Genomic DNA, 12796 nt, shown 5'->3' with positions numbered 1-12796 from the left:
CATTGAGCTCACAACCACCTGTAACACTAACGTTCTCAAGCCTCTGAGGACCCACAGAAGTGACACACAGTGTCCTACTGTTCTATTGCTGTGAGGAAACACCAGATGGCCAAGGTCAAACACACTCTCTCTCTCTATATATATATATGTATATTTTTCTCTCCCCCGCCCAAAGACAGGGTTTTTCTGTGTAACCGTGGCTGACCCCAAATCCAAAACTCCGCATGCCTCTGCCTTCTGAGTGCTGGTATTAAAGGCAAAAACCACCGCTGCCCAGCTATTTTTTGGAAGGCAAACTCTCATAAAAAGAAAGTATGTGACTGGGGGCTTGCTTACAGTTGCAGATGGTTAACCCCTGATCATCATGGCTGGAAGCAAACGGGCACAGTGCTGAAGTAGTACCTGACAGCCACAGGCAGAGAGACTCTGAGCCTGCTGTGGGGTTTGAAAGCCCAAAGCCCACCCACAGTAACATGCCTCCTCCAACATGGAGGAGTAGGCGTGGCTTTGTTGGGAAGTGTGTTCCTGTTGTATGTGGGCTCTGGGCGCTGATGGCTCTCAGTGCTCAAGCTCTGCCCAGTGAGGAAGAGAGTCCCCTCCTGGCTGCCTGCAGATCAAGAACTGTCAGCATCTTCTCCAGCATTGAGTTGGCCTGCACTCTGCCTTGTTTCCTGCTATGATAATGGACTGAACCTCTGAAATGTAAGCCCCAGTTAAACCCCCAATTAAATGTTGTCCTTTCTAAGAGTTGTCTTGGTCATGGTCTCTTCACAGCAGTGAAACTCTAACTAAGAGAGGGCCTCACTAAGCAGCCCTGGCAGGCCTGGACCTCTGCTTGAAGTCAGGCTGTTTTCAAGCTCTGGCGCTTCCTGCTGAATTAATTCTCCTTGGTGTCTCCTTGCAGCAGCAATAGAGCAGTGAGACAATGTGTGCCACATATGTGGGAACCTCAGAGGCTTGAGGACGGTAATCAATCCCCTGGACTTAGTGTCATAAGTAGTTGTGCGCTATTCAATGTGGGGTCTCTGGAAGGGCAGCAAGTGCTCTTAAGTGCTCCAGCCCCAAGAAAAAATTATTAAAAATAAATATTATTTGGTAAATAGGTCTGGGGGGCACTTACAACTTTAGTATGCAAGAGCTACAAGTGGGATACTTACTAGGGATACTTACTAGAGGAAAACAAACCACTGCATACAATGAACAACTGCATTTCTGATTCCCGCGTGAAGAGTCTAAACCACATTTATAGGAAGTGCTGAGAGCTGAGCTGAGTACTGAGAGCACAGTGCTGAGAGCTAAGTACTGAGAGCACAGTGCTGAGAGCTGAGCTAAGTACTGAGAGAGCAGAGTGCTGAGAGGTGAGCTAAGTACTCAGAGTGCAGAGTGCTAAGTACTGAGAGAGCACAGTGCTGAGAGCTGAGCTAAGTACTCAGAGTGCTGAGAGGTGAGCTAAGTACTCAGAGAGGAGAGTGCTGAGAGGTGAGCTAAGTACTCAGAGTGCAGAGTGCTGAGAGGTGAGCTAAGTACTCAGAGTGCAGAGTGCTGAGAGTTGAGCTAGGTAGTGAGAGCACAGTACTGAGAGTGCAGAGTGCTGAGAGGTGAGCTAAGTACTGAGAGCACAGTACTGAGAGTGCAGAGTGCTGAGGGAGCTGCACTAAACACAAAGAAGCATGAGTGTTTCAGGGGTCATCAGGGTCCAGTAAGATGCAAAGGTTTTATGGAGGAGATGGGGAACGTTGTGGGAGAGTGAGAGTCCTGTCACTGAAGACACTCGACTGTGTATCTTTAGAGGCCAACAGCATGAACCTGTGAAGGCTACAGCGGTAGACTATAAGCAGAGTGCCTTTCCTACCTGCACTTCTCCAAGGCGATCAAGCTGATCTTGCATCTGGTTCCTGGTAACAGTCACATCATATTCTAACTTGTCATATTCTCTCCAGGCTCGTTCCAGCTCCTAAAATCGAGAATGTTCATCATTTTAAAGGGGACCCAAACTTTAACAGTATTATCAGTGTGCTTAAGACCTCCCAAGATTTCAGAAAACGATATGGTTTATTCTGGGCAAAATAGAAATATCTTTGGCAGTGCTGGACACTGAAGCCAAAAACCGTGGTAAGCGAGTGTTTTACTAAATTACATCTTCAGCACCAAAACAGGAACTGCTGTCGTCTACTCTCCTGCGCTGTTTCCTCTTTCTCAAGACTCAGTTCCTTCAGAGAGAGCATGTGGTGCTTTTTCAGGGTCAGCATTACTTTATTTAATGTCATGACCTCCTCACCTCCTCCAGGGCCAGCTATCTTTTTGTGCAAATGTCAGGATTTAATTTTTCTTTATGTCTGCCAAAAAAAAAATATATCCAAGGTATACATGTTGTTTATCAAATTTTGTGCTCTCAGGCTTGCTCCATTTCTTCGCTCCTGTGGCTGGTGGCCACATGGCTGTGTTTGGAGTCTCTTTGGGAGTCTGACGTCCCCACCTTGGTGTACGTCCTCAGCAGTGGGGGAGAAAGGTCCCACATTCTCCCCAGCATCTGCTGTCCTTTGTTTCCTTGTAGCCCATTCCCTAACCACTTAGCCATCTCTCCAGTCCATGTTCTTTAACACAATGTTTTAGATTTATTTATCTTCTGTGCATGACTGCTTGCTTGCTTGCAGGTGTGTGTGTGTGCACTGCCTGAGATGACCTCCACGTGGCTGCTGGGAACCAAACCAAACCCAAGTCCTCTGCAAGAGAAGCAGTGCTTTTAAAAGACAGGGTTCTCTGTGTAACTCTGGCTGTCCTGAGCTCTACGTGTATCAGGCTGGCCTTGAACTCACTGAGGCGCACCTGCTGGGATTACAGGTGTGGCCACTCTGCCTCGCAGGAAATGCTCTCAGCAGTGGAGCCACCTCTCCAGTTCCTGTGTTTTCTTGATCATCTCTCTTCTGACTCAAGGGAGAATCTCAAAGTAGTTATAATTTTTATCTTTAAGATGGCTAGGAATGTTGAAAATGCCTTTATTGGACATTTGCATTTCTTCTGTCCAGTTCTTCTGCCCACTGTTTGACCAGGTCCTTTCTTGTTTTGCTATTTGGTCTTTTTCTAATTCATTGTTTCTCTAAATCAAATAGAAAAAAGTCTCTTGTGAATTCAGACTGTAAACTCCAGTTGAATTTTAGAGCATGGTGGCACACATTAGTAATCCTTACATTTGGGAGGTGGAGGCAGGAGGATGAGGTCATCTTCACCTGTAAAGGGAGTTGGAGGCCACCTAGTGTAAGTGAGACCTTGTTTGAAATTGAAAATAATGAGCTGGAGAGATGGCTCAGTGGTTAAGAGCACTGGCTGTTCTTCCAGAGATCCAGAGTTCAAATCCCAGCAACCACATGGTGGCTCACAACCATCTGTAATGGGATCTGATGCCCTCTTCTGGTGTGCATGAAGACAGCTACAGTGTACTTATATATAATAAATAAATCTTAAAAAAAATAAAAATAACAAAAGGGTTTCTTTAAGTAAGTTTTATAATGAATTTATATCTATTTAAAAATTTTAAATCTATTTATTTTATTTAATTTTTTGGGGGCTGGAGAGATAGCTCATCCAGTAAAGAGCAACGGTTTTGTTCTTTCCAGAGGTCCTGAGTCCAATTTCCAGCAACAACATGGTGGCTCAGAGATCCGATACCCTCCTCTGGCATGCAGGTTTACATGCAGATAGAGCATTTATATACATAAAATAAATCTTAAAAAACAATTTATTTTTAGAAAGTTTTTTTTTTTTAAATTATCCGTTCATATGTGTGGTGCTTGCAGAGACCAGAAAAGGTGGTTACATCCCTTGGAGCTGCAGTCCCAGGCAGTTTTGAGCTGCCTGATGTGTGTACTAAACTAAACTGAAGTCCTCAGGAAGAGCAGTAAATGCTCTTAACCACTGGTCCTGCTCTCTAGCATTTGAGCTCTCTCTTGCTTCCCCCCCCCCCCACTCCCGCTCCCTCTCTCTGAGACAGGGTCTCCCCATGTAACACTGAAAACACAATCTGGGCATAGTAACACAGGACTGTGTGTGATCCCTGCTACTCAGAATTAGAAGCAAGGGCTATCTGGTACTCCACAAGACCTGGTTTAAAAACAGTTGTAGGAATATGGAGCTGTAGGGTGCTTGCTAGGTATATGCAAGGACTTGGGTCAATCCCAGTAGAAAAGGGAAGAAATAAAATGATGACGTTTGTCTGACTGTATGAATATTAGCTTCAATACTAACTTTAGCAGACTTTTATGTAAATATAGAAATCAGTTTCCTTTAATAAAATTTTCTCTAGCAATCTTTTATTCAGAAAGCAGAGGCAGGCGGAACTCTCTGAGTTCAAGACCAGTCTGGTCTACAGAGAGAGTTCCAGGACAGCCAGGGCTACACAGAGAGACCCGTCTCAAAACAAAACAATCTATGTATAGATTCACATTTTATTTATACACTTATTTATTTATTTGTATGTGTGCAATGTGGAGGTCAGAGGAGGTTTTTAAGGAGTCATTTATTTTCGTCATGTAGGTTTTGGGGTTCAAACCCAGATCACCGGGAAGCAAGTACCTTTGAAGGCTATGCCATCTTGCTCTGCTTTTTGCTGACCTGTTCATCTTGTAATTTATCAAAGGAACAGAACACAGAGACACAGGACCCCTGAAGGCTCTGGGAGGGGAAATGAGGCTAGAACCTCAAGGCACAGCAGGGGCCAGGCAAAGGTGGTGCTTAATTCTCTTGTGCAAGTGAAGTATTCAAAGCCACAGGGCACAATGGCCTAAACCTTCAACCCCTTCAATCTCTGCGTAGGAGGCAGAGGCAGGTGTGCTTAGGCAATTCCAAGTGGCCAAGCCTTTTAAGAAAGTTCTCACGAAGTTACGCATGCTGACCCTGAACTCATTCCACTATCACGCAGTCTAGAACTTAGTGATTATCCTGCCTCATCTCCTAGTACTGTGCCACCTGGATGGCTTCTAGGAAAGTGAGCACTCACAGCGGTGGCTCGGGAGAGTTCCCGACACGTGCTCAGCAGCCCGTTCTGCAGGTCGTCCCTCTGCAGCACCACCGTCTGAATGGCGGCTGGGTTATCTGCATTCATCTCTATCTCTTGGCTGGCTGACAGCAAGGCTTGCTCAAGCGTGTACTGTGGTAATAAAGAGGATACACTTAATGTTCTGCATCAGTGACTTAGGTCACGTAACTGGCTGCAGTGTCCTCACAAGCAGCACAGCACGGGCAGCAACATCAGCCGTGCAGAGTAAAGGTAATCGCCCTACTTTCTCCTTGTGCAGCTGCTGCAGCTTCTCCTCCAGTGCACGGACCACCTTATCCTGTTCACACAATCGGCTTAATTTGGCCTAGAAGAGAAGATGGGTTCTGTTAGCCATTTAAAGTCTTTCCTGTCACCAGGGGAAGGGAGCCACTTAGAATAGCCATGGGCTGTCTAGCTGAACTTTAAAAAACTTAATTCTTCTAATTGAAAAAGTATTTTATGTGCTATATTCTGATCACATTTTCCCCTTTAGGACATGTTTTATTTCAATCAGAACCAGTAACAGTAAGGGCTTTTGGGCAGGGCGTGAGGCATGCGCCTTTCATCTCTGGAGGTAGAGGCAGGTAGACCTTGAATTACAGCCCAGTCAGGTCTGTGTAGTGAGATTCCCAATTCAAAAAGGAAAAATAAATAAAAACAAATTAAAAAATGAAGTAAGAGCCATCATATACTTTGACATTTTTCCTTTTTTGGATCTGGGGATAAAACCCAGAGTCTCAGGAATGCTAAGCAAATGCCCTACCTCCAAACTATAGCCCCAGGGTAAAGCGTTGTTCACCAGAGACAAGGCTGCCTCCGAAGCTTAGGCTGGCCTGGGACGTCCTCAGATCCTATGCCTTAGCTTTGCTGGGATTGCAGGAATGTGCCAACATGATTCCTGGCTTTATTTTATTTTTTTTAATTCTTAGTAATAGTTGTGCATGCCTTTAATTCTAGTACTTGAGAGCCAGAGACAGGAGTTCAAAGCCAGCCTGGTCTACAAGTGAGTTCTGGGGGCAGGAATACTTACATCGATATCTACTTCCTCAGGTCTGTATTTGTATAATGTGCCTCTACACTCATCTTGTGAGAGCTATAAGAACAAATGCCATAAAGCAATTTCAGAAACTTATTAAGTAATATATCCAGTCTACAGTGAATACTTTAAATTTCTGTCAAAATGGCGGTATGCCAAGCATGATTTTAATAATTTTTATACTTCTAGAAATTTAACTCAAGCACAAACCGTCACAAAAGTAAATAAACATTTAGCAGTAATACATTACACAAGATACATGAGAATGATGCCAAGGCAAGCTTCTCAAATACTAAACTGCCAAACAAAATTAACACAGCACCTTCCATTTTCCCCTGTAAAGACAAACATTATTTGGATGGAAAATGGACAAACACAACCATAGCAGCTGCACTGAGTCAAATGTTTGCATCAGCATATCCAGGGGAAGCGTCTGTCACAGTGCACACACGCTTGCAGTGTGTGCACTCAAGCCAACACATCTTAGCACAACCGCATTAACGGGACCTAGGACACAGCATGTACATATATATGTAATATAAACACACATACACAATAGAGACTTATCTTGTTCTTCTGTCTTAAGAACTAAAAGATAATGAGGAAAAGGGCAGGTTTAATTGCAACGAGGAAATCATTTGAAACCTCATAAAACCGAAAGCCTCTGCTTTAAGTTATGAATAAAAAAAATTGCAAAAGAGGTTTGTATTGTCGACTGACCGCCTGTGTATGATACTGGGAACACTGATTATTATTCTGGAGTGCTGGGGACTGAACCCAAAGCCTCCTGCATTAGCATCAAGCTCTCACAGAGAAGCACATGACACCCCCAGCCTTGGAAGGGATCATTCTTTCATGGTGAAACCTCTTTTAACGTTCTCCTGTCTTTCAGTCACATGAGCCCTCATTTCTGACTGTGCTTACCAAGAGTTCCACAGCCATCTCAGTCAGTCATACCCAGAGCACAACACAGCCTCTGCCGGCCTCACTTCCCTCTCTCCCTTGTCTTTTGGTTTTACATTGACTGCTAGACAGCAACAAAAACGTATTAGGAAGATCGAGCTGGAGCTGACTGTATGCTTACTGAACGGGAACACTTCCCTCACTGTCAGTTCAGGAGAATAGATACTCCCCAAATGATCGAGTTTGGGGAGCTAAACTTTATCTACACACACGTACAAATCCATAAGGATGTGCTTGTTAAGTGTCCCCTCTGTAAAGACAGAGCTTGACTGTTACAGCTGTAAAACAAACAGCCGAGCACGCTAAGTGGATCTAGAAACGTGCAGAGCAGGTTACAAACTCAAGCATTTCAAACATACAAGTAAATCCTGGAATTACACATTCATCTTATGACTTTGCTTCTCATATGTCATGCAAGTGAACCGTGACTGCTTAAGGTATGCAGAATGACCATTAAACCTTGAGGTTTTACAGAAATGAATAGTACATGAAAAATGAATTTGATGGTAAAAGAACTCATCTGCTGTTGTAGTAAGGACCAGCCAATAGTGTCCTCATGAACGTCGTGTCATTCCAGAGCAGAGCACCTGATGCAAAGAAGCATGTCCACCCTTGCCTGGGAGGGGGCGGAGAGTGGGTTTAAAATGCTTCTTTCTGTGACACAAACTGGGAAAGGCCCAAATTCAGTTTTGCACTTACAAGGAATGAAAGGCGTAAGGCCTTGTGCGATTGAGATGTTCTAGTACATTTTGCTTCATATTTAAAGTTAAATTTGAGGCAGCTTTACTAGACCATGGCATGTGCATGCTGCTAGCAGGGCAGTGTCTGGGTTAAAAACAGGAGCCCCACTGTGTGCCCAAGGATCAAGGAAGAGACCACTGCTCTACTAGAAGGGGTTGGTGGTGACTGTTTTGGGACCCCGCTGTGCTGTTTTTATTTAGCCATTTAAAACTCATTTTCATACCAGTTGCCATAGCATCAAAAGTGTCCGCTGAATGTCAATAACCCTTTGAGAGGACCTTGTGATATAGCCCTGGCTGGCCTAAAACTTACACCTCTCCTCCCCAGTGCTGACGTGACAGGCATGTGTCAGCATACCTAGCTGTTCCAGCTTTTGAGTGATGTCTTTATAGTGAGGCAAATACATCAAATTTATGGGATATCTGTAGTTACTACACCACTGGACATTTAACAAGTATTTTATTTTAGTTTATGTGAATGTGCGGTGTACACACCAGGTGCCTAAGGAGTCCAGAAGAGTTGAATTCCCAGGAGTTGTTGCTATACACAGGGACTTGGAAGCCACCCTATGAGGATGCTGGCAACTGAAATTTTGTCCTCTGAAGAGCCACAAGTACTCTTAACCACCGAGCTAGCTCTCCAGCATGCCCACACCTTTTTTGAGACACTGTCTTATCAAGACTGGAGTGGACTCAAACTTGTTTCTGTGCAGCCAACGATGACTCTGAACTGCCCACACTCCTGTCTCTCCGTCCCAAGTGCTGGAACTGTAATAGTATGTATTAAACGAGAATAGTATTATACTCTCCTAAAAAACCATGCCCCCCAGTCTCCCTTTTGTGTTTATGTGTGTGGGTACACTCTCAAAGACAGCCTTTCTCCTACCACGTGGGGCCCAGGGGTCCAGCCCAGGCAGTAGGCTTGGTGGCAAGACCTTTATCATTCATCCAGCCAGTTGTCCTGTTGCTTCCAGGGCTGCAGCCAAGCCTCTCTGTTGTCTCCTGGTCTCATTTTCTCCTCTCCTCTCCATTCTGTTGTGCTGGGGATGGAACCCAGAGTCCAGGAGAGCTGCTAAGTGCTAAGTTCTAGCCTTCTAATGTTCATTTGACTCTCTCACTAAAACCGGCTTGGCATTAATGACAGATAAAATTATTTTTATTAATATTCAATTTTTAGTGCTGGGCACGGTAGAGATGTCTTTAATCCTAGTAGTCAGGAGGCAGAGAGAGGTGGATCTTTAAGGCCAGCCTGGTCTATATAGTGAATTCTAGGCAAGCCAGAGCTACACGGTGCATGGTGAGATCCTGTCCAAAAACACAAATACAAAACAAAACCCCCCAAAACCAAACCAACCCTTTCCAACAAACAAAACCCAATACTAAAGTGAGCAAACAACAATAACAAAACCAATCATACAAAAACATAATAAAACCCAACCTTTAGAATTCCTTGCATTTTGTCTTTCTTAAATGTACATACATATATATGTATGTATACCTCAAAACAATTTTGCCTTAATAGGAAAAAAATTTAAATTGTGTGTGTGTGTGTGCACACGCACAGGTGCCAGAAAAGGACATTCAGGCAGCCAAACTCAGTCCTCTTCAAGAGCAGTATGCACTCTTGACCACTGAGTCATCTCTTTGGCTTTTTCTCTTCTTCCGCCCATCCCCCCTGGTGATAATCTTATTTTGCAGCCCAAGCTGGCCTTCAATTCAAACCAAACCTTCTACTTTACCTACCCAGGAACCTGGGATTACAGGTGTGACACATGCCTGGCTTTGGCATTACTTCTGGATAATGTATTATCCAGTGAGCTTTAAAAAAAAAAAAAAAAAGTCAGCTGGGGTTGGTAGAGTGCTTACCTAGTGTCCATGAAGGCCTCAGCTCAAACAAAAGTTCGCACTGCTGGAGTTGAGGCAGGAGGATCAGAAGTTCAGGGTTGCCTTGACTGAGTTCCTGGACAGCCTGAGGTACAACAGCCAGCCAGGTATGGGCTAAATCTTTAATCCCAGCATGGAGGAGGCAGGGGAATGGAGGCACCTAAGACCAGGGTAGCATGGCTACCCAGTGAATTTTTGGCCAGTATGGGCTACATAGTGAGACCTAACAGAGAAGGGTAAAAAGGAAAAGAAAAATTCTCATAAAACCACCAACTAACTACCCAAGCAAACCATGCTTATAGGTCTACAGTGATTGGCTGGCATGCATCGTTCAGAACTGTCCATTAGGTAAGAGACTTCACTAGCAGTCACCTTGTTATAAAGCCTGTAGTAGAAGGAGTGTGGTATATAAATATTGTCAGTCAGCAGAATAATACACAAATTCAGGAGATTCTAAAAACCCTTGACTGCAGGGACTAGAGAGCCAGTTCAGCAAGAGCCCTGGCTATTCTTCCAGAGGACTGGGACTCGACTCCACCTACTCCAGGGGATTCAATGCCCTCTTTGGGCTTCCTCAGGCACCAGGTACATGTGTGGTACAAGCACATAGAATAATAAAATAAAAACTTCATACTTGTTTACTATTAAACTTTAGATGTTTTCACTCAGTCAATTCGGAGAGAACCTATTGTCCAGGTGGGTTTCCAGGAGGCTCCCTAAGAGAACATACAAATTAAGGTGGTTGCAGCCGGGCTTGGTGGCTGATGCGTGCACTACAGCTGGATGCTGGACTCCTGAGCATTGAGGAAAAAGGGAACCCTTCTAACAAGTTGTCCTCAGACTTCTACACATGTGCTACACAGGGTTATGTGCACACACGTGTACATGTACACAAAGGTAAGATACCACTTCCATTTTCTTAAAGTAAAGCTGTTTAACTTTAAATATTCAGTGTTTTGATGTTCTCTGTTGGCAGCCCCTGGACCTCTCCAGCCCAGCAGGCTCGCTCGTGGCTTCCCTGTATTTGGTGCTTCTCACATTTGCAGCAGGATCTACATTCATTTTTCATGTGAGTTAATGCTTTCCTCCTCGACAGGCTTTACAGTGTTCTAACAGGCCGCTGCCCAGAGAACTGGAGGGCGCTCGGGTGGAAGCAGCTGATGCTGTTGAACACAGAGCCGGGGACATTCAGACCATGGAGAAATAATAACTGGAAGCAATGGAGAGAAACGTGGACTTCTTTTGCAGATCTGCAGGTTACCAAGGTTCCTAAATCAAAGCCTACTACTCCCCGATACATTGTGAGTTAAAGAAATAGGGTATGGGCAGTACCCCGATAGACACATAGGAACAATAGCTAACACAGGAGAACCACAGCCAGTCCTGCTATGTTACAATTTGGCGAGGTTCTACTCCATCGACACAAAACCTCAGAATCACCTCCCACAGAAACGGAATGTACTAACCCTGGAGGAGGAGAGATTTGGAGGGCTGTGCTTAAAAGGAAAACTTTATAAATCCTTCTCCCTGAAATCCATTTATAATACCTTCAGAGGAAACCTAGTAACTCTGGCTAAGTGTACTGCAGACCTCCAAGTATCTATTAACCACATGATGTACACAAAAGCTTTAGGATGGCACACTTAATATTCAAGGGCCACTGTTCAGCGAAGCCATGCTAAGGGTAGCACAGCAGCTTGGAGCATGAATGAAGCGTGGTTTCCCAAACAAACAAACAAACAAACAAACAAACACACACACACAAGGTAAAAACACTGATGCTATGGGAAATCTGAGGAGAGACAAAGCTGTCACTGAGGGTTTGCAGATGACAATGTGGTGTCATTCAGAGTCCAAGACCTTACTTGTTGGTACAGTTGTGGTCTTAGCGCCGAGTTCTCAATCATGGTGTGAACCATGGTGATAATAGGTTCATTTTCTTTCATCTATTTCAAATCAGGAGGAGCATACAGCAAACATCAGTTTACAGCACAGGTAGTTTGAAAGACGACACTGTAAATATATCCTCTACTTTAGTATCTTCCTAACAGTACAGTGCTTACATTTTACCCCACGGCTGCAGACTTAACGTACACCACCAATTCCAAGCCAGTCTCTAAAGCTATAAAACACACCAAAGGTTATAAACAAACCTTACTGACCGTACTGTGCTACAGCAGGCTTTACCTGAATTAACAGATCCAACTAACAGCTACTTTACAGATGTCAGAAGATAACACATTAAAATACAAGAGAACCTAAGCTTTCCAGAGGGGGGCAGTCTGTGAGTTCAGAAGGAGAAAAATAGTACTTGTTTAATTTCATTCCGTAATAAGACCAAAATGAATCACAATTCTTTATAAGGAAGTCAGAAAATAGTTAAGTTCTATACAGATACTAAAATTTCATAATACCCAACATCTTTATCACTTAGATAACATCTTATTAAAATTGGTCTTGACATTTTCATAACCCTTGTATTTTCTCATAGTATAGTGGCACATATAAAACGTCCATGGACACTGGAAATAAAACATTTCGAGCAGGGACTCAGTAAGCCTCCTTAGCTCCGCCCGTGGTAGGCGGAGAGCACGACACCCCTTCATGATTGCTTTCAGGAAGGCAGAGTTTCGTGCAGCGGGCTTTGCAGTTAGGTAAAGCATTCCAAAGACAAGCGTTCTTATACCAAGAGGAAACGGCTGACAGGTCTGCTGCTTATCATTGTCCTTTGTGGTTTCTATCGTCTACATGGTAGCAAACACGGGTTTCTCATTCCCCAGGGTTGAAGGTGTGTGCTGTCCATGTCGTTGACTCTCCTCCACTAGAGCTCATAGAAACCTCACTGACTGCAGCCAGACTTCGCTTTCGTCTCCACAGCTGGCTGATTACTGACTACTCATCTTTTATTAGGATAGATGATAAAGCCGTGCAACGCACAGGGGAATCTAATCTCTCAATCCAAGTCTATGTAGAGAAGTAGTCCCTCACCCCGTACCCTGGAACCTCTCCACACACTTCCCAGGCAACTCCTGTGCAACCCGAGGCTCTCTGAGTACACAGAATGATCCAGTCATGGGGAGGCTCTCTGAGTAGACAGAATGATCCAGTCATGGGGAGGCCTCTCTAGAAAGCCCTGGGTCA

General features: G+C 44.3%; 1 protein-coding gene across 49 annotated transcripts in view; it reads right to left on the bottom strand.

Moving 5' to 3' along the window:
- Window positions 1–12796, bottom strand: part of Plekha5 (pleckstrin homology domain containing A5) — a 169662-nt gene that overhangs the window by 20213 nt on the left and 136653 nt on the right. For 25 of the 49 annotated variants that reach the window (XR_005503147.2, XR_592304.3, XR_001837479.3 and 22 more), the window contains 6 exons: window positions 11521–11601; window positions 6621–6656; window positions 6063–6125; window positions 5277–5357; window positions 4994–5143; window positions 1853–1954 (listed from right to left, as the gene is read on the bottom strand). Coding sequence is in view for 45 of the 49 variants with exons in the window: in XM_008763358.3 (XP_008761580.1) it covers window positions 1853–1954; window positions 4994–5143; window positions 5277–5357; window positions 6063–6125; window positions 6621–6656; window positions 11521–11601 (513 nt within the window). In the remaining 4 variants the exon portion in view is untranslated. Of the gene's footprint in view, window positions 1–1852; window positions 1955–4993; window positions 5144–5276; window positions 5358–6062; window positions 6126–6620; window positions 6657–11520; window positions 11669–12796 lie in introns of those variants that run through there. The other 24 variants (XM_017592452.3, XM_063285542.1, XM_008763359.3 and 21 more) reach the window with 4 other exon arrangements.

This window comes from Rattus norvegicus, chromosome 4 (assembly GCF_036323735.1).
Source record: "Rattus norvegicus strain BN/NHsdMcwi chromosome 4, GRCr8, whole genome shotgun sequence".
NCBI classification, from domain to species: Eukaryota; Metazoa; Chordata; class Mammalia; order Rodentia; family Muridae; genus Rattus; species Rattus norvegicus.
This window is presented reverse-complemented; position numbering and strand designations above follow the sequence as displayed.